This window comes from Pinus tabuliformis, chromosome 3_2, assembly GCF_031772625.1.
Source record: "Pinus tabuliformis cultivar Carrire ecotype Pingquan chromosome 3_2, CPIR1, whole genome shotgun sequence".
Lineage (NCBI taxonomy): Eukaryota > Viridiplantae > Streptophyta > Pinopsida > Pinales > Pinaceae > Pinus > Pinus tabuliformis.
The window spans coordinates 375,011,996-375,038,585 of NC_142302.1; the positions used below are offsets into that span (position 1 = coordinate 375,011,996).

The window sequence follows — 26,590 nt, forward strand, 5'->3', positions numbered from 1 at the left end:
TAAACCAAGATTTACCTTGATGCAAAAATATCTACCTATGAAAGAGACCGAATTCGAGAATGAAGTTAGACCTAACCTTACCATCAGTGAGGCTCGTTGTTTCAAGGATGAAATGGATGATCACACCATTAACACCTTTCTTAGCTGTCCCAACTCTTTTTCTGACGTAACCCGCTAGCTATTCGAATCTGTCATGAGTTGTAGCATTGAGGAAAATATGGAACCAGAAACAGAAGTTGGAAATATTCCTTTTATTGTACTTCATGGAAACATTTGTGTAGAAATTGAAGCATGAAAAAGCATTGAATCTTAATCCTGGTTTTTCTCCCTCCCACACTGAATGGTTACCAAATGTCCTTCAGGAACATAAAGGGGCATTTGCTTGGGAGTATACAGATATGAAAATCATCCTTGCTGATTTATGCACTCATCACATATACATTAAAGAAGAATGTTGACCTGTTAGGCAACCACATCGAAGAATGAACCCTCCCTTTAAAAACATAACAAAAATTAATTACAAAAGCTACTAGATCTGGGTTTGATTTCTCTGATATCAGACATTCAATGGGTTTCCTCGCTAGTCTTTTTTCCTAAGAATAATGGCATGTGGCAGATTTATGTGGATTATAGGGAGTTAAGTAAATCAACTTTAAAAGGCAATTTTCCCGTACCCTTTATTGACCAAGTCCTTGATACATTAGCTGGAAAGAAAATTTTCTCCTTTTTCGATGGATTCAGCAGATACAACTAGATACAAATAGCTTCTAAGGATTAAGATAAAACCATATTCACAGGTCCTTGGGGGACCTTTGCCTACTGAGTCCTCCCATTTGGTGTTTGTAACACACATGCTACCTTTCAAAGGGAAATAGTAGGAACTTTTTATGATCTAATCAACGATAGTGTTGAAATCTACATGGATGACTTCACCACATATGGGGATTCTTTTGAATAAAATCTAGAAAAATTAGAGAAAGTGCTTAAAATATGTATACAGACACATTTTTCTCTTAGTATGGTAAAAATGTCGTATGATGATGGAGGAAGAAATAGTGTTGGGACACCTACTTTCAGCTGCAGGAATTCAGGTTGATCCTACTAAGGTAGAAGTGATATTGAATTTTCCTACACCTAAGACACCGGAAAAGTTACGTAGACTTATTGGTTATGATGGCTATTACGTGTGCTTTATAGAGAATTTTTCTAAGAAAAAATTGCCACTTTTTCAATTGTTACCTAAAGACGCAGAGTTTGTGTGGACATATGACTGTGAAGTATTCTTTAAAGAAATCAAAGAACTAGTTTGTAAATATTTGATACTACGAGGTCATCACTAGAAGCTCCCATTTCACATCTCTACAGATGCTTCTCAGATAACAAAAGGGGTGGTCCTGGGGAAGCAGGAGGACACGAAAGCGTATGCGATCTATTATGTCAGCAAGAACTTGACTCCTACTGAACTAAACCATATGATAACAGAAAAAGAGTTCTTGGCTGTTATTTATGCTATTAATAAGATTTGGAATTATATTATAGGGCATCCTACCTTCGTTCACACTTATCATACAACTATAAGGTATCTGATGAGAAAACCAATAACCCCTAGTCGTATTACAAGATGGTTGTTATTAATTCAAGAATTTTATATTACCATTGTAGATAAGTTAGGGAAAGATAATGTGGTTCCAAATTTCCTGTCTAGAATGGATAATAGTGATGAAGGTACCCCTGTAGAGGATATTTTTCTAGATGAACATATTTTTGCAATTTCTACTCACATTATTTGGTATGGAGAAATTGTTAACTACCTTGCTAGAGGACAAGTGCCTCAACACTTACCCTATAGGGAAAAATGAAGGAATATCCATCATAGTGCCCACTATTCATGGATAGAAGGATATCTCTTTTACAAAAGACCTAAATATCAAATTCAATACTACATAAGTGAGGATGACATATATTGTGTCCTGAAAGTTGCTCATGATGGCCCCTATGGGGAACATTTTATAGATAAGCAGGCATGTCATAAGGTGTTGCAAATGGGGTACTATTGGACCACTATTTTTCATGATGCAAGGAAATATGTTCAAGGGTATGATATTTGGCAACAAATGGGTCAGCACAGTTAGGAAGATGAGATGTCGCTACACCCTCAACTAGTCGATAAGCCCTTCGAAATATGGGTCATTGATTTCATTGGGCCATTCAATATTCCTTCACATCAGATAGTTGACATTCTTGTTTGCACGAACTATGTGACAAAGTGGTTAGAGGCTAAGGTTGTTTTGAAAGAAACATAACAAGTTCTCTCTGAATTTTTATTTGAATAAATTTTTGCTCAGTATGGAGCTTCTAGAGAGATAGTTTTAGATGAAGGGGCAGAGTTTACATCACATTTGATAGCAGGACATATGAAGAAATATGGGATCAAGAATATGGTAATGTCTCCATATCACCGTCAGGCGAATGACCAACTCGAGAGAAAAAACAAGGTATTGGAAAATATTCTTACAAAGACTATAGCAAGCCATCACTGAAATTGGGTTGAAAAACTTCCTAAGGAACTGTGGGCGTATAGAACAACATGGTAAAACACAACACGATTTTCACTATATGAGCTTGTCTATGAGAAATCCACTCTATTTCTGGTGGAATTCAAAATTAAGACGCTCAGGACAACCCTTGATGTAGGTTTGAATCTTTTAGTAGCTAAAAAACACCGACTAGAAGAGTTAAATGAGTTGGATGAAATTTGCTTGGTAGTTGTCCATAATATTGTTGCAATTCAGCAACAACCAACTAAATGGCACGACATATTTATCAAGAAAAAGGTGTTTCAAATGGGATATTGGGAATTTCTCTATGACTCTCGATTCAAATATTTTAAAGGGTAAATTTTCTCTAGTTTGATGGCACCATATGAGTTTGACACAGTGTTTGATAATGAGATTGTTAGACTTATAAAAATTGATGAGGCACATACACCTTTGCTTGTAAGTGGACATCACCTCAGACTATACCACTATCCAAGTTCTAAAGACTCCTTTATCAAACATTTATCTGATAAGTTTGTTTTGAAATTATTAGTGCAGAGAACTCTTCCTCTACACCTCCGATCTAAAATAAATAATATATATATATATATATATATATATATATATATATATATATATATATATATATATATATATATATATATATATATAATGTTGTTACTACTCTGTCATTTTTTTTCTTGCGGGTATCTCACTAGTGTGGTTACTCTATGGTGATGGTGATTTCATCTAAGTACTCCGATGTTGTTACTCCTCCGGTGCTGTTACTCAGTAGCGAATCCAACTAAGTCAGGTACATCCCCGATCGAATTTGTGGATTTGATCTATAATTCATTTTGACATGACTGGACATGACTGCGGATGGTGATCCATTAGTTGGGGGCAGGTATTATAATAAATACAAAGATGCCATAATTAAAATGAAGTAATTACTTGCCATATCACTATTGAACCCTATGCCAAGTGTGTACACTCCAAGATCCCCACCATACCTCTTACGATTATCCATATGCATTGGGACTTAAATAAGAATGATTTTGTTAATTAACAATCCTTTCCAATGCTGTGAAATGAGTACCATAATTATCACTCATTATTACCATAACCTGCCATGTATTTTTCCATATTTTACCATTATCTTTTTGAATTTCACTATCGCCGGACCATGTCACCACCACAACCCTGTCGCTACAATTTTACCAGCCAACACTCCTCTTCAATAGTCTCACTGGTACTCCAATTTCTACTACAGAGCAACAATAGAAAGGGCAGGCAAGACATTAAGCATGAACCAGAGAATGCAATCCAGGTCCAGAGAAATCCATATGTATGGCAGTTCTCTTCAAATTCAGGATGACATGTGTATTTTGAAAGGTTGCAGGGATTTCCTAAAACTATCACAGTGAAATTCACGTTAAATTTGGATGGAAATCATTCCAGAGTGAGCAGATTGGCTATTTGTGTCATAGAGGAAGTAATTTTTACTATCAGCGGATTGCTGCAAGAGGGAAGAAATGGTTTTCGAAGAAATCTCCTTTGTTAGAGTTCCTAGAATTGTTCTTGCAAGTAGGAGAAACAATAATCTAGAAGGGTAGGGGGTACGATCGAAAGCCTTTTCCACACCCATGGGCCGACATTGCATATTTTTTCATCAAGTACATTACCTGTTAAGGCTGGTTTACTACTTTATTTAAGTATCATTTTAAGCTTCTTGCATGTCTTTAGTTTCGGCATGCATAGGCTCATTCCCTAGACATGCCATATTTTCTATGGAACAATCTTCAGCTAATGGCGCAATATTCTCATCGGTCTTGACAAGCATTAGTTGTCGGTACAAATCATGGGCTAGTCAAATTATTATTCATCCATTCTTTGTCCCGAAACTTCTATGGCTTGGCCACAATTCAACAAGGTAGCAGAGGAATTGTGACTATGATTCTTGCAAGGGAGGATGAGGAAGAATTGGTGATAGAAGAAGCCATAGAAAACGATGGTCCACAAGAACTAGCATCACCTACTGGCTCAATGGGAGTAAATGGATGAAGAATAAGTCGTAGACAACGTTGCTCCACAAGAACCAGTGTCACGTCTTGACCCAATCGGAGTAGAAGAAATGGAGATAAAAGAAAATTTAGTCGACATTGTTTCGTACGAACAAATGGAAACTTCCACTTTGATGAGAGAATCGTCACCCTTGGATGAAATTGCAGGTGGTGCTAAAAAACAAGAACCAACATCACCCGTTCAAGAAATTGAGGAACCTTTGGATGAGGCTACAAGTGGTGCTAATACATAAGGACCAGCATCACCTGATCAAGCGATTATGGAACCCTTGGAAGAAGCAAGGGCTGCAGTTGACATTTCTCCACAAGAATTAGTGTCGACTATCAAGTAAGAGGAAGAATTAGAAGAATCACAGGTAGAAAAAGAAAAAGAGGGCATAGACTAGGCATCAGGCACTCAGAGAATGGACATTGATGAAAGAATTTTTCATTCTCTGCTTCTTGTATCCTTACCAAGAGGGGTATGGAAGTTTCGTTCCCCTAGGTGTCTTATGAAGGAAGAAGCCTCCCCACTGATATTAAAATTTGTCAGGGTGGTTAAAGGCACCATCATGAAAACTGTTACACAAGAATCAATGTCGACTGGTGAACAAATTTCACAAATTGAGGGATTGGTGATCAACACTTTCACACAAGAACCAATGTCGACCAAAGAAAAAACTGAAGAGACTATGACCGAGACTGTCTCCATAGGACCAATAGATGATGGTATTATTGTTGATCTTACCCCATAGGGACTTGTAGTGGCTACAGAGCCACCAAAGGAAGGTGCGAAGAATTATAGGCCTGAAGGATCAAGAAGTCAGGAAGTAGAGTAGTCATAAGAAAAGGGTGCTGAAGACACTACCTCGCAATGGCCTAGAGCAACTCCAAAACCACCAAGGGAAGATATGGAGATTCAGAGACCCGAAGGGGGAGACATCTGGACTATTCCTTGAGTCACAGAAGAAATAGAGGGGGTTAGGGTAAGGTAAGGGCCGATTGACAAATTTGTCGACACCAATCCACCAAACCCCACATCAGTTGTGAGACCAGTCAAGGAGGTTTTTTTCAAACAAGAAATCATTGAGGAATGTTAGAAATGAATACCTCCTCTTAAACAGAGGTACCAGTCATAGTTTATGGAAAACATGCAACTAAAATGGAAATTTCCAATCTAAGGAAGAAGGTACAACTCTTACGAAGGAAAGTGAGGAGGCGTAAGATGAATGTTGTGAAACCTCGAGTTGACACCATCTCTACAGTAGTGCAGACTGAAGATAGTCCGAAAACCTCTGCAACTACCCAGATTGAGTCATTTTTGCATATGATCGAGGCATGAGAGTTTTTCATAATGCAATAATTCAGAAGTGGAAAGCTTCTGCAACTCGCCTTCAATGGGGGACCATTCCTTTAGAATCCACTACAACAAAACCAACGATTAGCGTCCCTTTGTACTTCTTTTTTTGCATCTAGAACCCATTTTTGGTGCTATTTGCATCCATTTATCAAATATGGTGCAAAACTTGACACAAAATTTGCATCAAGTTTTGCACCAAATCTTACACCAAGTTTAGCACCAGGTATTGCAATAGGTTTTGCACCACGTTTTGCACCAAATTTTATGCCAAGTTTTGTGTCATCCTTTACACCAGGTTTTGTTCCAGGTTTTGCATCAAGTTTGGCACCTAATTTTGTTTGACATACTTTTGCATCCTCATTTGCATCCACTTTTTGCACCTACACTTGCATCAACTTTTGCATCGACTTTCGCATCCTTTTTTAAATCATTTTTTGCATCCATTTTTTCATCCATTTGTGCATCCCTTTTGCGCCAAGTTTTACATCGTGTTTTGTGTCTAGTTTTGCATAAAATTTTGCATCTACTTTTGTTGCATCCACTTTGCCCTCTTGTTTGGCATCCATATTTACATCCTCTTTTGCATCTATTATTGTACCCACTATTGCATCTAATATTTTTGTGCCACAATTAGCGCCTAGTTTGGCACCTCCTTTTGCACCCACTTTTGATTATAATTTTGCATCCACGTTTGCATCCTCATTTGCGTCTAGGTTTTCATCAACTACTACATCTATTTTTGCATCCCTTTTTGTATCCAATTTTGGACCGGGATTTGCATCGGGTTTTGTGTCTCGTTTTGCATCTACTTTTGCATCGACTTCTATTGCATCCACTTTTGCACACAATTTTGCATCCACTGTTGCACCCATTTTAAATTTCACTTTTTGCATCCCTTTTTACATCTTCATTTGCATCATACTTTGATTCTTTTTTTGCATCTATCATTACATCCACTTTTGTTATGCCACAATTTGCACCATGTTTTGCACTCACTGTTGTATCCATGTTTGCTTCCAATTTTGCATCCATGTTCACATCCTCTTTTGCATCAAATATTGCATCTATTTTTGCATCCACTTTTATGTCAGGTTTATGCATTGGGTTTTGCATCTCGTTTTGTATCTACTTTTGCATCTACTTACATTATATCCATTTTTTGCATCCAATTTTGTTTTTCCTGTTGCATCAATGTTTGCTTCCACTTTTACATCCATTTTTGCATCTTATTTTGCATATTTTTTGTCTATTGTTACATCCACTTTTGTTGCACCATATCTCGCGCCTACCATTGCAACCACATTTGCTTCCACGTTTGCATCCCCTATTGCATCCACTTTTGTTTCATCCATTTTTTCATATACTTTTGTTTCCGTTGTTGCATCCACATTTGTTTCACCACAATTTGTGCCAAGTTTTACACCTACCATTGGACCCATGTTTGCTTCCACTTTTGCCTTCATGTTTGCATCCAAGTTTGCATTGACAACTGCATCTACTTTTGCATCCACTTTTGTGTCAGGTTTTTCATGTTGTTGTGCATCTACTTATGTTGTATCCACTTTTCATCCAATTTTACTTCTATTGTTGCCCCCATTTCTATGTTCGCTTTTGCATCCATTTTCCAACACTCATCATATTTTCTGAATTGATGATATTCCTTATGGCATTGACAATTATGAACAATTGATGACAATGTCAATAATATTGACAATGATGAAAATGAAGATGATGGCGATGACATGAATTGTGATTATGATGATAAAGACGATAGTGGTTACAATGACAATGATGATGATGGCAATGATTATGATGATGATGATGCTAATGACGTTGGCGAATCTTCCCAATTTTAGATGTTGTCATTGTCATAATCATAAGCATTATCTTTGGTGTCATGATCATCATTTTCATCTAGGTCATCATCAAAAACAATAATGGCATGAATGATGATGATGCATGATTACAACAATGTCGATAGAAATTACATTAATGATGATGATGGGGATGATAAAAATGACAATGATGATGATAATGGTGGTGATGATGATCATCATCGATCATCTGTCAAAAATAGAGTTGTTATTTCTCTTACGTATATCAATGTGTCCTAAACAACCCTTTTCTAGCACTGATCACATTTTTTGGGTTGATGATATTTCTTACAACATCTACAATTATGAACAATTGCAAACAACGTCCATAATGATGATGATGATGGCATGAATGGTGATTATGATGATAATGTAATGATGGCAATAACAATGACAAGGATGATGGTGATGATGATGACAATGATTATGATAATGAGAATGACCTTACAATCTTATGGATTCGTGAACAATTACTAGTTTCAATACCATCTTCTGGATACGTATTACTATCATACTTTTTAAATTTTCTGTCTCTCTTGAGGTATCTTACTATAATGGTGTTATCAACACTAGAAAGATATCTTGTTGTAATGGTGGTTCTAATGTTAGCACTAGCAAAGTTTAGTAGGGAGGATGCTACTACAAGAGGAATTCCTTCTAAGTGACTATGGCATTCAAAATGAGGCTTTATGGGCTGCTTGTTAACACATGTTCTCATGCTCATATAAAATTAATGTGAAAAGTTGCTTCAATTGGTTCCCATGCATAATTGATATTGATAATGGGGTGGTATAAAATTGTAATGGGCATATCCGTTAGTTAGTTATGATGGGTCAACAACATTGAAACCATCCAAGTGACATTTCACCTTGGAACAATCGTCGCTCGTGCGAAAACACGAAGTTTATGTAAATGAAAGTTGTGATTGTAGTGGAATTAAAACCATCGAGAAATATCAAAGAAGACGCTGCCTACCAGTTTTGAAAGACAACCAAGGCATTGAACAACTATTTGCGTTAGGATGTAGTGAGGGAATCGAAGGAAATTTGGCAGCCCTAAGTTGCCATTACTATTGCCAATCACACATTCAATAGTAACCATAAAAGGTAGCCACATATAAACAGAACCTCGAGGTGTTGACAGTCAGAATCTATTGTAATAGCTTTGACGTATATATAGTTTTGTGTTTAGATGAGAATGAAGTGGGCTTCATCCAGGGTTCGGCTCAATCCTCGTCCATTCCATGCAGTGGTGTTTAATTCGCCAAGCAAGAGAATATTACGTGAGTGTTCAGAGTTAAATCAACAGAAATGAAGGACGTGTGATTGTCAAATTATTGCTCCTCCCTTATGATTGAGCGCTTGATGCGATGGTCATTATCCTTGGGTGATACTTTTATTCCCCATTTTCTATTGAAAAAGTAGCGTTTTTCTGTTCGATTATGATAGGATTGGATGAATGCCGGTTTGGGTGGATGTAGACCCATTTTTTTTGTGGTGATCTTCAAATGTCTTGAGGATAAGAAAAAAATCCTTGACCAAGGTCCATGGTTTTGGGGATGAGTTGGTCTTCTAGTGAAGCCATGGTTTCCCAACTTCAATCCTCTCACTATGTTGCCGATGACTACTCTAGTATGGGTAAGATTCCCAGTTTTCCCATTCACTTTACCCATCTAGATCTCTTAGAAAAAGTGGGCAATTTTATTGGAAGATTCGTCAAAGTAGACAGGGAAAGACTTTTGAAAGGCATTTTCACCTATGTTTGCATATGTGTTTAGGTAGATCCCAATGAAGTTTTGCGAGATAAAATTGAGCTCAAGTGGATGGGAATTGTGTATTCCCAACCCCTGGACTATGAAAATACAACTTTTCGATATAGGAATTACCAACAAGATAGACACCTTCAAACTGTCTGTCCCTTTCCAATAGGGGCTTCCTCCTTACAGTCATCTAAGAACTCTAGCTGCAGTTGGAGGGATCTTAAGGAAAGAGAGGGATCCAAAATGTAACACCCCTCCCTTGTGTGTCAAACTTTGCAAACCTAAGCTGAGAAAAGCTAGGTATGATGTGTAATATAAAAAGTAAATACATTATTAATAAATTAATCACTTGGAAAAGCAAGACACCAAGAGATGAGATTCTTGCCAAATCACATTGGTGAATGGGAAAGGATAATTCTTTCATGGTAAAGCTTCTCGATTTAATTCTAGATAAGTTGGATGGATTGGAGATAAATATCCATTGAGAAAAACATAAAAGTTGTGCGGAAGAGAAAGGCAATCTTCTATGAGGAAAATCCTCATGGGAGAGAAAGGTGAGCTTTTATGAGATAAGCCTACGCAAATGGATAAAAAGATCCATAAAAGCGAGACACCGCTAATGGAAACCATATCATGAAAGAAGGTATTAAATACCCATTGCATAGATCAATTGGAGGCGGTTGATCCATGGCAAGAACCTCGACTCGGTGGTGAACTGAAGAGTCATTTCTAGGTTGGGTAGCGGTGCTCTGTTTTCCAAGTGTCGTTCTCTCTTTTGATCTAGTTTGACTCACTTGCGTGGATTGTTCTGTATGTTGGTTTCTTACCCTCTATGTTATAAATTCCTTAGCATATGAGAGAATTTGCTTGAGTTTTAAATGCACTGCATGTGGCGTTAATGAGATGATTTTATGGATGCACATAAATGAAATTCTAATTACAGTCATAGTATGTGGATCTTATGTAGAATTGGTGTTAACCTGTCTTTTGTTAAGATAGTGAATAGTCGTGCTTGAGCCGCTATGCAAATTTGTTAACTATGGTTAAGGCTCGACTGTATAAACTATGGTACAAGTTATTTGTGCTATGCATCCAATGCTGCGCTTCTGATTAATTGTGCATAATCCCTAAGATACACATGTTAACGTGTCATGCAACTATGGCAGACGGATTATTGATTATGTATGATAAATGATTTTGTTTTGAAACGGTAGAGCCTATGGTTCGGGTTATCTAATATATGCATTATGCATTATAGGATGAATTGCATCCATTGAGGCGTTCTAATTATTTATTCGTATTGCATAAGATATATGTCGGTGGTACTTTCGGCCATGACAATAGGAATATGAACATGCTATATGGCAAAGCTAGTTATTGTAAATGGATGACCTGATCTCCATAAATGTTGGATTGAATCCTCAAAGGAGGGATACTCGAATGCGGGATATTGAATAATATTGATTGATTCCTCCTCTATGATGTGATGTAGGCATGGGTAGAAGTGCTTGTGTTAGCTTTGTTATGAGGTAGTTGTATATGAACGCGTGTGACAACCATTACATATAAATTTATTACAAGCTAAAATTAGTAAAGGAAACCAATATGTTGCCTTTAATACTGTGGCTAGGAGGTGTCTACTGAAAGAGGACCCAAAGTTGATCATAATTCATGGAACAAGGTACCAATCAACCTTAAGCACAATGCAAGAATAGGATGAAAACCTTAAGCATGACCACCAACTCATCGAATGGCCTTGAGGCTGCAATATGCAAGAAGAGGATGAAAAACATTGACTTTGAAAGCTTTTACAACTAGAGAACCTTAAAACCCCAACTCCCTCCTTAGGACAAGTGTATTTGAGTTTACCAAGAGTTGGCTTCCAACACACCCAACGCTCAATGCCAAACATGACATGGTACACTAAAACACAAAGACCGTAAAACCTTTCAACATATCGACAAAGTACACATTCTTCCTTGAAATACACATTCTAAGGAAACCCACAAATGACTTCTCCTCATTTTGAGGATGGTACCTAAGTTAAATTGGATTGCATAGGGATTTCTTAACACAGGGTTCAAAATTATTACAACAATATACTCATTAATCACTAAATATGTCATTTGTAGGAATTGCAGTTAGGTGGGGAGGATAACACTCCTATCCATTTTTAAAGCTACACCCAATTAATAAGTTCTCCATATGCCACAATAAATGCAATTTTTATGACTATAGTGACACATCCCTCGAGATTTCCTTCCACACCAACACTTTTATCCATGAACTAAAGAGTGACTATTTCATTATTATATTATACATACATGTTAATATAAGCATTAAAATTTGTATTCCTTTGTAAATAATGCTAGTCCAAGAGATACATTTGATCACCTTGTCTTGTATCCAATATCCAATGTTGACCCCTATATCCTTAGATCTAGAGTGAAGGTTTCATTTCTAATGTTGTGTTTGAGCTTAAATTCTAATTAAGTATTTGGGTTAGCCAAGGTCATTACTTAACTTAATGGCTTTGTAATATACAATGTATCATATTTTTTTTAAGTTCAATTGGTGAGATATGTCTGGGGGATTGAACTTTCGATCACTTGGATACACAAGGGCTTGCCAACATGCTTTTTTCCAATTGTGCTACTACCCTCAGAAAATATACAATGTATCATATTAACATCCACTTAAACCAAATTGAATTTTGGGACACATGTCTCTTTGATGATGAAGGGAATCCAATTATGTGATGTCAAACACATTCCCTCACAAACACTCACAAAGACCCTACACTTTTTAGGGTTCGAACCTAGGTTGTCTGTTATGAAACCAACTCACAAAAAGATAGAAAAGATAGATCAACAACTTAGAAATCAGCCTCTTCGAGGGGGCAACCTCCTTTACATTACACAAAAGAACAATTATTGGATGATACAAATGACAAAGCCTCATTTCTATATATAGGAGTCTAAGGGGTCACAATATAATCAAAGTCAACATAACAATAATAATATAAGGGCACAAAAATAACAATAGTGGGCTTCTATGGGGCACAATAATAACAATATGGGGACAATAAGGGCACAACAATAACAGTAAGGGCCACAATGACACTAGTAATGGGGGAATCACTAGTGTTATAGGGACCTAACATTGTCTATATGGAAACACTGTATAATTTTGAATTTATTTATTGTAGATTTGTACATAGATGGATATTCCTTTCTTTGCATTTATCTTTTAGACTTCTTGCTTTCACCAATTGATTTAGAGCTTATGGAGTCTCAAGTAGCACCAATCCCCTTGCTTCTATTGGATTGAATAACATGATTTCTCTTTTGAAATCCATAATATCTCATTCACATGCTTCCTATTTCTCCCATAAGACTTTAGCACAGACTCCATGATCATGTTTGTGTCCCTCTTAATAACACACTCCTTGGAAGGGGCCATAAAATCTTTTATTAGGACTAAACTTGGATGTCTCTTCTTTCTTGCCCTTTGATTCTTCATTCAATCATACCACCCATCAACTTGTTATTTTTCCATTTTTCTTATAATGACCTTTGTTGTTGGGAAGGTGCCTTTCAAGTATTTTGTCTTTGCATATAGATACACATAAAGTATCATTATTTTAATCTAATGGACGTGGTTGTTAAAATCACCAATATTTAATTAAATATGCATTGTTATACCTTTGCTCAAGTCAACTTCAATTCAAATTCTAACACATGTGTGTATACCCTTCCTTGCTTAGTTTGTATATTGTTGTAAGTCCCCAATATATTTATGTTGGCTTTTGAAAGATCATCTCATCCACAAAATAAGTAGGGGGGATTCAATATTCAAATCCGGCAGAGTGGGGTTGAAGAAATGGATATTGAAGATGGATTCAATTATAGAAACTATCTTTTGAAAAAAGGTTAGTTTTGCCCCAAAAAGAAAGTCCCTCCTTTGAGACCTTGCCACAACTTCCATAGTTGTGAAATTTTACAATAATAGAACCTCTAGAGTAGAGGTTTACCATATACTTAGAACTTAGGTTGGAATTGATTTGATTCTTGAACTCTTTAGATGATGACTAGAGATCATTAAATACATAGTTTGAAGCGTTTGCTTGCAGTTATTAATGAACTTGTTAACCATCCATAGATGAATACTTCCCTTGCACATGTGCTTGATTTTGTCAATAATGAAAGAATCCTACTATGTTTTTGGTATATTCGACAAGACTACATCTTTAAAATAAAGAAGATTCAATTCTTAATGCTTTGCAATCCTGTAAGAGGGAGGGACAATCGAAGTCATGCAGGAGGAGGTATTCCCTTTGTTTAGCGAAACTCTACAGAGATAAAGCACTAAATGCAAGATTAACCCCTTGTTTATGTGATAATTAGGGAATATATATCTATTGTCTCAAAGATTAGTCTTATATATTCAAAAAGAATTTCTCATTTATTCTAAATAACACTTAACACTCTTTATAGAATAATTTCTCACCATTACAATCACAATAATCATTTTTCAAGGCAAAAACTACATCAAAACTTTTTGAATATGCAAGTAGATAATCTCCACAAATGAAGATGAAAACATATTTTGAGCATGTTTAAAGTGGATTAAAATATAATAATAAAAGACACAACAAAAATCTTGATACAATAATAGCTCAAATAATTATCTTTAACAAAAATCTATTAAAAATTACTATAAAATTATAAAATGAAATTAACATTAATAAATAATCAATTAATTTATATAAAATCCCAATTTAATCATGAATAATTACTTAATTCTTTAAGTTCCACTTCAAAGAAAGCATTGACACATCAGCTAGAGAAGGGTGCATTATTGTTTTGGAGTAAGAGAAAGGTGCATTATTGTTTCGGAGTTCTATGTCCGTCACATCAATATTTTATTTGATGTGCCCAATTAATTTTCCAAAGTAAAACTATTATTCAGCTTAAATAATAGAATGTATAATATTTCACATTCTATAAAATGTATAATATTTCAAATTCTTTGAAAATCCGTTTTACTGAAACACAAATATATGGCCGTCGATGACATGATCGGACGGTAGATATTCTATCCCGCCTTTAAATTCAAATCCTCTTGGTAGTTTGGCGCCATTGCGCGTATCCCTCTCAACGAGCTCAGTAGCTCGCATATGAACAATCATGGTTTGCAATCGCATAAACATTGCCCCAGAATCGATCCACGAGCCACCAGATCTCTCTCTGCACGACTTCCAACAGTTCATCTGCGTTTCTTCGTGGTCAAAACGATTTCAGAAAAGGTATTTTTCTGCAAGAGAGTGCTAAAATTGCAAAGCGCCATTATTTTCTTGTCGCCGTCATGAATCCTCTACGCCTTGTCCTAATGAAATTATTTAGAGTTCTTGATTGGAAAAATTTGCCATATTTCAACTTTCTGGAAATATTTCAACTTTTTGCCTTGCAGTTCATTCCCCAATGTCACTTCAGGAGCACGCAGGTAGTGATAAAACTTGGGTCTGGCATGCAACTGATTTCTCAGATGGGGAACTGAAGGAAGAACTCTTCTGCATTCGTCTTGGCTCTGTAGACAGTGAGCACTGTTCTTAGACTCTTCTAATCCTTGTTTGTATCATGTATGCGGATTTTGAACTCTCTGCTATACGGTCTTGTCATTCTCCTGTTGTAAGCAGTACTACCCGAGATAACTCAATTGACAAATGCCATTCCACTCTACTGCCCGAGATAACTCAATTGACGTATGCCTCATGAGCTGCACTGAATTTTTGGATTTCTTACTTGAACTTGCTGGTTTTTAAAGGTCTTCCTTGAACGAGCTCTGCAAAAGGTCTGTTATCCGGGATCTGTACTAATATAGAAGCAGAGTTGAGCAATTAGAGGAGCATCTATGCTTTCAAAATTACCCAAAACTCTCACAAGCCAACTCCGACTGCCACCGACCTAGACTGTTTCATTTATACTGTGATATGCCTCTCCTGTAAACTTTCATATTTCTTTTGAGTACTAAGTAATTATGAAACATCGCGGCAACTGTTGTCAGGAACGGTGGTGGGGAAGCAGTAGAAAAGATGGATTGAAATATTCAACGCCCACTTAGGTCATTACCTTGAGTATTGGGCTCTTTGAGAGCCGAAAACTAAACCAGCCTTAGTTGCTGCTACTAATAGCCGTGTGCAACCTGCCCTTTTATTTTGTCCGAGGCCGATAAGGCAATTTGGTGTGTACTTGATGTATATATACCTCAGCTCAAATATAATTTAGTGGCAACCAGTTCCCTCGTTTGCATAAGTTTGTTAGCGTTCTATAATTGATGTGACAGTCAAATGTTTTTGCGATAATTGGGGTATTGCATTCTTCTTTGATTATTGGTCTGTTTCTTCGCGCTTCCCCTTGGTTTCGTATTTGAGTGGAGGGAATATCGTTTTAGTGTTGCATATATCCACATTAATCACAAATTTATTGACCAGACCTCAAAGTTTTTGATATCAGAGGTTAAGACGAAACCATATTTTACACTCAATTGATCCAGTTGTTAGTAACTTAGTTGTTCGATGGCTTTAATGAAAATTCAATCCACCAGTTTCCCTAATGGCCTTTTCCTGTTCACTAAACTGCTAAACAATCATTCTAACAATCATTCTAGGGAGTGATTAGGAGAGTGCACTTAGACACTTGTTGGGAAATAGTAGCAGTTACACTTAGGAGAGTATCATCATGTGCTGGCAGCCAAACTTATAGCAGTGACTATGCATTAGAGGCCATTGCAAACCTTTCAAGGCATAGTGAGAATGGGTTTTCTGTAAGCATTGAGTTATATTCTCCGATGCTGTCAATTCCCTGAATGACTGGTATCTCTTTTCTCCCTTACAAGCGCTTTCCTTTGACACCTGAGTTTCCCCAGATCAGCATCATAATACGAGATAGATCTCTACACAATTGTTCCGCTGAGAATGTTATTGATGTCCATGTGACATTTTTGTTGTTTTTTAGGGCAGTTTAACTGAGAATTTTGATGTTCACGTGACTTCTTTTTGGGCAGTCTGAAAGGTTCAGTTCAATTCAACGAGTTCATTGCCACCAAAACTTAAACAGTTGAAAGCTCAAAAATATCTGCAAACAAGCTTAAATCCTTTTTGACACGAGTGGATATCTTGTAGGGCTCTGTAATCGTTAGACTGTTTTTGCAAGCTCAGTGTGGTAGAGATGTTGTAATGTAATGTCCTCAAGCACTGTACTATGACTATAAATCAATCTGCAGAGGATGAGCAGTTCTCTGTTCAGTTCCATATGGATCAAGAGGGGTGCTTGAACCTGAAACTTGCATTGCCAAGCGGTCAAAAACAAGTATCTCCTTCTCTTCCTACTAACATCCTGACAGAAAAGGCCAATCTGATGGTGAATCCATGCTCTTATGCTTTGTTAATACCAATACTCTTCAGAGAATGATCCCTTTAATATAGAAATTTGACCTTCTTTCTCCATGACTTCATCTTCTAAAACCTGTACTCTGTGCCACAAGTCAGTTGCCTCATTCCGGATGTTTAGAATAACCTGGTCTTTAGCTTCTGCTGCTTGCTTAAGCAATATATTCTGCTTGATCATATCACTCTTTTCGGCCCTTAGTCTGCACATTTCATCATGCATATGACATATTTTCCCTTTCAAATCATTCATCAGATTTTTGGAATGTATCAATTCAGCCTCAGTTTCAACCTTTTTGTAGTTGGCATTTTGCAATTGTCTATGCACTTGCAGGTGTTCAGTTTCTGCAAAAAGCAAATCTTGGTTTGCAACAATGGCTGTTAACTTTCGGGTTAACTTTCCCATTGACTCTTCACGTTTTGCAATCTCCATCTCAGTATTCAGTACGATGGAAGATTGTAGTAAATGATGCATCATATTGACTAAAAGTTCTAAACGCTCAAATCTTTACATTATTATGGTTTAAATAAATCTAACTTGACATTCTGTGATGGAACGAGCTGCCTATCTTTCGTGGCATTTTTGGGAAATTACATAATTCATGAAAATAGTGTTTTGTAGCATGCATTCCCATGTTCTTTGTTCTTAGATATTCTCTTCTTTCTTTTCCTTTATCTATAATTTGTTCGTAAACCATGATGACCCGAAGTTGGATACAATTGGGAAAAAAAGACTGCAGGAGATAATGGTACACAGAGGCCTTTTATGTACCAAATAACCTGTTGCTAAACTGTACATTCCATTGACAAAGAACTGCTACTATACCATCTTCTTTACTTCCTAGTATAATATCCATGTTTTCTTAGACCAGTGTTTTATCCACCTTGTGTTCATTTCAGGGGAACCACTACCAGGACAGTGCCGACTGGTTACAAGCTCAAGGGGAAGAAAAGAGATGAATTTCATAATCACATTCTGCTTTGAGAATGAGTTCTATATCTTGATGACTTTCATATAATCTAAGACCTCGTGGAGATGGTTTTTCTTTTTGGTTTTTTTTTCACACCATTGACAGACCCTATATTTAATTTGCATGTTTGCATTTTGAACTTCTACAGAATCCCAGTGGTATTACTAGCTTTGGGGCCTCGTCTATTTCTTCTCTTGGTTTTTTTCTTTTCAGACCTCTGATTCTAGGAAATCTATTGAGCACTTGTTAAAAGGAGGAAAATGATCTTGAACCAGATTCTCTCTTAAGCAAGAGAACGATACAAGTGCCTTGTGCTTATAAAATTTTCTTTTATTCTAGTTTAACAGATTATCATTAAGGTTGTCAATCCTGCATCCCTGCAGAGTTTCTGCATCAGGGTTGTGGGATTTTGTGGATCATGTGCACCAAATGTTCTCTAGCAAATAGTGCATCAAGAACAAATAATGCCCTGCGAGATTCTGTGTTTGTTGAATTAGATTCCAGGCTTCTAGAGCTTCATCCTATTTCACCCTACCAGTACTTTCATATTGCCTTGAAGCAAGCCCATGGTTTACTATTCACTATTCCTAAGCTTCATTTGAGTAACATCATAATGCTGCCTAAGTATCAGATGTTGCTGTCTGAGATCAGCCATTTCGACTCTAAGAGCTCTCAATGTTCCACCCATAATGATATTATCCTCTGTATTCTTGGAAAGTACCATCTGCAAGCCTTCCACTCTTTCAGCTAAAGAGCTCATCTGCAACGTGTATAAAAGGGCTTAATACATGATGTATTCTACCATTGATGCTAATAAAAATAATCCTTCAAAATAAAACTCTTAAGCTTCAAAATTACCTCCTCCTCTTTCAGCTGGGCAAGTGTTAGAAGATCCTCATTTATATTGAGGTAATCTGTAACATAGCAATTTAGTTGCCGTGTTTCTTTTTTGGCTTCTTCCACAGTTCCTAGGTCTTCTATTAGACCTTCACCTCGGGTTGGAATTTCTGATGCATCTTCAATGTGTTTTAATGGAGAAATCCCAGCCCACAGTTTTAACGATCACTACCCGATATCAGAATCTATTGGAAGCCCAGATATTTTATATGAGGCCGTTGATTTAGAGGAAGATCCGAAGATGTATCAAATTCCACAAACAAAGAGACTCGTGCCTTTGATCCGAAAACAGTAAGAACCAATTACAGTGATAACATAGGTTTGAATTTCTAGGCACTTGAAGCTTCATGAAATGAACAATGGAGATTGACTGCAAATATGAAGAGGCCCACCATGATGTTTAGAAGCCCCTCGAGCTTGAATCTCCCTTTCAAAATGGCCATACATGAAAAATTTCAAGCCCCTTGATGAAGCATCTTGAATCTCCCTTTCAAAATGTCTTACATTAGGCAGTTACAAAAAAGGATATATGCAGCCCATGTTTCCTGCTCCAGACAAGCCAAATCCCAAGAAAGCTTTCCTAACAACTTTTGGAACATTTTTTTTGTATCCTTAGTCATTAATTGATACATTTTTGGAATGTTTTTCTAAATGAGAAATTGTAGCTTGCCATTTCTTTTAATCAGGATATGAATAGTTTCTTGAAATTTTTAGTTTATTTTTGGAAAACAGTGTACAGTAACTTACAACTATACCTTTGACTTAGGTACAGTGCTATGATTGTGATTTTTATTTTTACAATTGTCTACTGGTTCCTATGCCTCACACTTATATCATTGATGGATTTGCCTAGAGAACCAATGAAAGCTTCCATCAGCCCCTGTTGCCTTTAGCTGGTCTCTTGCCTTTTACTAACAGACCTGGAGCCTATTCTAGCTTGAAAGAGCATTACGATGGACATATAACGTACGGAGTTGTCTCCATCTTTTTATAGCCTTTAAACTCTTCTTTACCTGTGAGTTTTCTATTCTTATCTGACATAACTGCTTGTGACCTTTGGGAAACGTTTCAACTTTCTCTTGTTGGCGTAGTAGCTACAGAGAAGGGTATTGTGTTTATGTTTCTCGAAGATACCTCTGCAAAGTCCATGAGTTTGGAAATTTTCATTTTAGTGAACCTATTGGCTTTAAACCTAGCTGCTTTTTTGGCTTGACAAGTCATCTACATGGGTTTTCTTGTAATGTACAAGTTATACATTAATTTGTAGTATGTACATGGGTTTTCTTGTCATGTACAAGTTATCCAATTAATGTATGGAATGGAATACTGTCAAATGTTCTTGGTATTTGCACAGTCATTGTTGAAAGCTTGATGGTTCATCTGCTTGAGTGATAGTAATTATGTGTTCTACTGCGTCATGGGAGTAATGACTGTGCTGAGAAACTTCCAAAATAAAGAAAGAATAACAAAAAAACACATTGTAGAAATATAAATAAGATAATAAGATTATTATAGAAAACTGTTGAAATATTATTATTAAAAGAAGATATGACAAAATGGCAGAGTCAGGAAGACGTCCCCTGAAGAAATTCTTTTTGCTGACCAAACAATAAAAGTCCAAATCATGTATATATCCACTAGGGTACATGTAGCTGTTATATAGCTTCATGTCCAAACATAAGCATAGTTTAATTGTTTTACATTTTAGTTTTTTTTTGGGTATATTTTCCAGTTAATTTTGCCTAAAATTTGGTAGGTATCTGTTGGAATTATAACTTTATGCACTCTACAATTCTGTGACCAGCTGAATGTCAAGCAATTGAACCGCGATTTAAATCCTATTTTGTCAGCAATAAGTACTATACTTTGTCTTTATTTAGTGTAGAGAACCAAGCACTTATTCACTTATCAGCATAGTTAAGACTTGAGTTTAGGGTGGCTTTAATTATCTCTGGTAATAGCAAATGATACGGAGGATTGTGCATAACCCACCCCCTTTTTGATTCCAATAAGCAGAGGTGGTCACTATGGTAATCCGATTTCAATTTGTAGTTAGAAAATGGGGTCACAACTTTCCATATTTTTTGTTTTGTTTTGTCTTTTTACATCAAACAATAGTATATTTATTAGAACCATAGTCAACTAAACAAACAGGAAACAATTTATTTGACAGGTGGAAGAAGTGATAGGCTTAGAGCAATTGAATTGTAGGCCATGCTTCTTGACAAATTGATGAACAGATGTCTCCTTACTTGAAATTTAGGTTGGCACCATGGCACCATCCTGTCCATCATTATACACTAATCTTGTCATTATCTTCTTCACTGTGAATGACTGGCCTGTTCCCTGCAAATAGATCTGGGCATAGAGGAGCCAATCCAAGAACAGTAATCTCTAGCACAAGACAATATTAATGATCTAAATACCTAATCATGAAGCTTGAGTTTGATTTTTCTCTACTGGTTCTGAATCTCTGATTGAGGATCTCCCACTCGTCATTATCAAACCTTCTCCTTCATCATTGGCATCAGCTGCACTGCTGAGGTACTTTGGTTGGTTGTCATTGGACTTGAGAGCTTGAAGTTTCAAATGATTATAGTAACAGACAGCCAGAAAAGCCAGTCCACACCCACTCAAGTTTATGACTGTAACCTTTTCATTTATTACAGACAAAGATTATGTTATGAGCAGCCAGTCCTTGACAAGACCAGCAACATTCATAGTCAAGGCTGAAGTCTTTCCTATCAGAAGAAACACTGCAAGATTAAGAGCCAAGGCACAAGCAGAAATGTCATGTAATCCAAATCAAAGGAAGAGACCCTGATTATCAGAAATGGGTATTCTACTAAGGCCCAGGGGGTGCTGAGAAAAACAAGGCAACAAGGAGCAACAAAGATGTGATGGGATTCAACTTAATCCCTTTTGATGTTCGTGGAATTTGTATGAGAACCAATTGGGTAGTCTCACATGCAACTGCACTTAACTGGAGAATCACCTCCCATGCATTCATCTTGGCCTCCCCATAAGCTGAAATAGTAACTCCAATGGATATGGCCAACATATTGGCCTCGGGCTCACCTTTATAAGCTTCTTTCTTCAGGGAAACCACAATCAAATACACAACAATGGGAATTAGAGCTTTCAACATTTGAAATAATGATACTGAGAGGAAAACATAGGCAGAATTTGAAAACCAGAGACCCAAAGAATACACTTATCAATACTATGGGTTCAACGAGCTTGAAGACTCTTACAATAGCAACAGCCAGTGTTGAGTAGAAGCCCATGTGAATCATGGTGGGACTGATCACACTAAATTTGTCAAGCAATGGCAACTCTAATGGATATGGCTAACATATTGGCCATGGCCTCACCTTTATAAGATTCTTTCTTCAGGGGAATTGCAATCGAATGCATATCAAATGGGCACAAGAGCTTTCAACATTTGAAATATCGATACTTTGAGAGACATGCACCAAGGGCTGCATCATTTAGGATTTGTACTCAGTTTAGGTGTCATATTCAAGGGGAAGTTGTTATGCTTTCCACCACTTCATAGATTGTTAGAGTGATGAAACAAAAGAGGCTCCCTCTTGAGGCTAGATTATGTCATTCATATCAGCTGTGTTGTTGATGTCCTAGCTCAGCCAGGTCTTGCCAAAACTCTGTTGAGGTTCAAAATTTATTATAAACTGAAATGTCTTCACAAGAATTGACCTCATAAAATGCAATAATCACAAGATATGCCATACATGGCTGTGATTATGGCTCGCAAGACCCTTAGACTTTGAGCAATGAGGCTCGCAACATCACTTATGATTATGCACTCTACAATTCTGTGACCAGCTGAATGTCAAGCAATTGAACCGCGATTTAAATCCTATTTTGTCAGCAATAAGTACTATACTTTGTCTTTATTTAGTGTAGAGAACCAAGCACTTATTCTGCTCATCTATAGAAGGGACAATGGTTGTTTGCCTATGAGGTATAAGGAAATCCTATCAGATGTTTTGTATTTTCGTATGGAATTGAATCATACTCCTGCACACTGTAACATTCATATATATCATAACAAGTGAAACAACTCTTTAACAAAATGGAGAGGGGAGGTGCAAGTAAAACAACTCTTTCAAAAAATGGAAGCTCTCTCAAATCGGGCAATGATGACTCCAAGGACTGCCTTTTGAGTTCCTTAATTTCCTTCGAACTCTCCTCTCCTTTTAGTAGACATTTCAAGGGCAAAGATAATTGCATTTCTAGCCTTCCCATTTTTTGTTCCTTTCTTGTGGTGGTTTTCCCAACAATTTCCACCCTAAGTAGCGTTGTTGTGGACGAAGTTTACTATTTTATTATAAATGACATTTTGCTCCTTCCTTCGAACGTTTCGAATAGCTTTAGGTACCATTGTTTCCTTTAGAAATGACGGTTCCATGTTTAATTCGTTGTTTCGTTATGATGTCCTCTCTTTAACCGTGGTGACCTACGTTTAGGTTGAGATCAACTCCAATGGTTGATGGAAGAATGATTTGTCTAATTGTAGGATGTTGTCAATAGGTTTGTGCAAGGCTCTGTCTCACTAAGTGCCTTACGGAATAATTTTTACCCTTCACAAGTGGCTCCCACTCTCAACCCCTCTCCATTAAATCGACCCCTCTCCATTAAATTTGAACATGACATTTAATGAGTTAAATCCAACACAAACTACTTGATCCACACTAGATAGGTTTATTCTATTGTTAAATTTGAAAATGACATTTTATGGGCTAAATCCGACACAAACTGCTTGATCCACACTTGATAGGTTTATTCTATATATATATATATTTTTTTTTTTATTTTTTATTTTTTTTTTATTTTTTTTTTGGTTACACTTAAACTACACAATTGTCATTGTTATATTTTTTTTTAACTTTATTTTTTCTCACTTTAGGAGTTACTTTTAAAACAACGCATTTTATTTATTCTATTGTTGTATATATATTTTTGTTTTGGTTACACTTTAACTACACAATTGTCATTGTTATATTTTTTAACTTTATTTTTCTCACTTTAGGAGTTACTTTTAAAAAAACGCATTTTATTTATATTGGATATATTTTTTAATTCCATTGATTTGTTTGTATCATCATTGGTTGAAGATCAGCGAAAGTAATGTGGTGTCCGTGGCAGAAGATGAGCTAATGCGCATTCTCATATTGATGCGAAACTTTGTGCCTGGATATAAGCAAATTGTTGAGGGTGATTGGAAAGTGGCAGCAATTTCTTACAGGTCATATGATCTAGAAGGGAAAACTATTGGTTCTATTGGTGCAGGGCGTATTGGCAAAGAACTACTTAAGCGTTTGAAGGTATTCATTCTTAGGATCTAGTACTACTTCATGATGTTGCAAACTTCTTTTCAAAAATCAGTGCTCCATAATTCTTACGCATGCATGCTGTTTGTTTCAAAATTTCAATCTAATAATAATAAACATTACATGATGTTGAATTGAATTGTGTTCCTTTGTACAGCCCTTCAATTGTAAGCTTCTTTACCACGAACGTCTTTCTATTGGACCCGAATTGGAAAAGGAAACTGGAGCAACATTGGAGACAAATCTTGACGAAATGCTACCTAAATGTGATGTACTTGTCATTAATATGCCTCTTTCTGACAAAACTAGGTGCGCCTTATCACAATTTCATAAATAGTCTCTCCCATTATTCACTCAAACATCAATAGCACCTATATATTTTGTAGAACTTGTGAACAAAAACCTAATTATTGTTTCTCTTGCCCTTTCCTTTTGGTTACAGTAGGGGAATGTTTAACAAGGAAGGTGTTCTCTACCAAGCCTAGCTTTTCTCTCAGAATCTTAACATCCCCTTTGCAAAGGGTTTCATTAGAATGACAACAACCCGCATTTAAAGCATTTCTCCACCCATCCTAATTAGAAATACAATTTTGGGTTCTCTACTAATTTTCTCCACACCCATTTAATCTAACAATGGACATAGAGCGTGTATATTTATACTTGTGTGTTGGAAATACCATTTTATACTTTAATGTTTATTATTTTTGTTTTATTATTATTACTTGAATTTCTTCTTAACAAGTGGTTGTGTTTCTTTTGGTTTTAGTGAAAGTATGGGCTCCAATGTTGGCTCTCTTATTATGGAGTATAATTCATCTTTGAGAATTTTTCAATTATTAAAGTAGGTTAGTCAATTGCTTAAAATATTAAATTTATTTCAAAAAGTTTTTGTTACTTTATAGGTTAGACACTGGCTTGAAATATTAAACTTATTTCAAAATGTTTTTGTTACTTTATAGATAAGGTGTAGATTTCTTGGCTCTATGATGAAAATAATGAAGGGAAAATACATGTTAATATGTTACTTGTGCTCTTTGACTGAAAAATACACGGTGAGAGAAAAATGTATATTATGCTAATTGAGGAATGTTTTTCACTTGTCGAACTTATAGTATTGAATTTAACACACTAACACTTTACAACAATGAACTAACAATATTCATGATGAAAATAGCAATATGGAAGATTTATCTGCATAATGAAAAAGGCAATATGGAAGATTCTGATCACGTTCCAAGGCATTTCTTAAAATGTGGATGTGACAAAAGGTTGTTGTGGAAGTTGTTGTTTGTATATGGAAAATTTCTTGATCATTGTGTATAATCCTAATGTTGATAGATATGTCTACTAAATGCTTCCAGTTAATGGGGCATTGATTTGAGCATTCAATATATTTTTATTCTTTATCAAAGTATTCTTTTGTTGTATTTGTATTTTTCAATTTATGCCTTACGGCGTTTCCTTTGCAACATCTGGTGCAAATGCTACTATATCTTACCTCATTTTATGGTTAACATTGTATAACAAAAACATGCGTTGTGTTATGTAATTAATACTAACATGTAATATTGATTTTTTTTTGTCAGAATGCTATAGGTAATGATTGCCAAGACGATGATCCAAATTATGTTCAACATATATCAGGAGATGATGAGGATGAGGATGAGGATGATGGTGGTGAAGGAGGAGATGGTGATGATAGTTGCGGTGTTGGTGATGATGTGGATCAGAGTAATGAGGATGGTCAAGATGATCATGAGGATGATCTTGGTGGTGGTAGCTAGGCATGCACATGCATTGTTTTTTATGAAGAAATTATTGTGTAGAATGACATTGTTATGTTTAGATGGGTGTTGTGAATTTACCCTATATCAATGAGACATTTTGATTTTGTAATCATACGATGAGTTTGATTTATGTATGTTGTTAATTTATCGTAGAATAACGATATTCATGAAATATTTTGATTTGTTAATCATATTTGAATTTTACTTGTTTTGATTAAAAATAATACTGATTTTATTAGTATTATGTTGCTATTTTATACATGTTTTGAAAATTGTTAATGACACATTGTTATTTTTTTGGATGGATGTTGTCAATTTCTCTTAAATTTCTTTACAAATGATTTTGAATTGTGATATCTGCTTTAATGATATTTAGAAACTATCATATATTTCACTATGAATCTATAAATGAGGTCATATATGTAAAGAAAAATATACTCTATATAAGAAGTCAAATGCGGATGTAACCATGGATGCAAAATTGAAAGTAAAATTGGATGTTAAACTAGGAATTAATACAAAATGCAAACAATTGACATAC

General features: G+C 36.1%; 1 protein-coding gene across 3 annotated transcripts; it reads left to right on the forward strand.

Moving 5' to 3' along the window:
• The first annotated feature begins 14,689 nt into the window (after positions 1-14,689).
• LOC149180981 (formate dehydrogenase, chloroplastic/mitochondrial-like) lies at positions 14,690-26,306 on the forward strand. 3 transcript variants are annotated; one of them, XM_089418248.1, is made up of 4 exons: positions 14,692-14,901; positions 24,047-24,256; positions 24,420-24,571; positions 25,849-25,966. In XM_089418248.1, exons 1-4 carry the CDS (start codon positions 14,773-14,775, stop codon positions 25,856-25,858), a joined length of 501 nt encoding a protein of 166 aa, XP_089274374.1. In that variant the 5' UTR covers positions 14,692-14,772; the 3' UTR covers positions 25,859-25,966. The 3 variants fall into 3 exon arrangements, with proteins under 3 accessions (XP_089274373.1, XP_089274374.1, XP_089274372.1); XM_089418247.1 differs by lacking the exon at positions 24,420-24,571 and having other exon boundaries at positions 14,690-14,901; positions 24,052-24,256; positions 25,849-26,306; XM_089418246.1 differs by lacking the exon at positions 24,420-24,571 and having other exon boundaries at positions 14,701-14,901; positions 25,849-26,306.
• Positions 26,307-26,590: the final 284 nt, after the last annotated feature.

Bases quoted from the DNA above. Each gene is read 5' to 3' on its own strand.
- LOC149180981 (XM_089418246.1), top strand. From the start codon at position 14,773: ATGAACAATCATGGTTTGCAATCGCATAAACATTGCCCCAGAATCGAT. The intron at 14,902-24,046 runs GTATTTTTCTGC...CATTGGTTGAAG, and splicing joins TCAAAACGATTTCAGAAAAG to ATCAGCGAAAGTAATGTGGT. The intron at 24,257-25,848 runs GTATTCATTCTT...TTTTTTTGTCAG, and splicing joins AACTACTTAAGCGTTTGAAG to AATGCTATAGGTAATGATTG.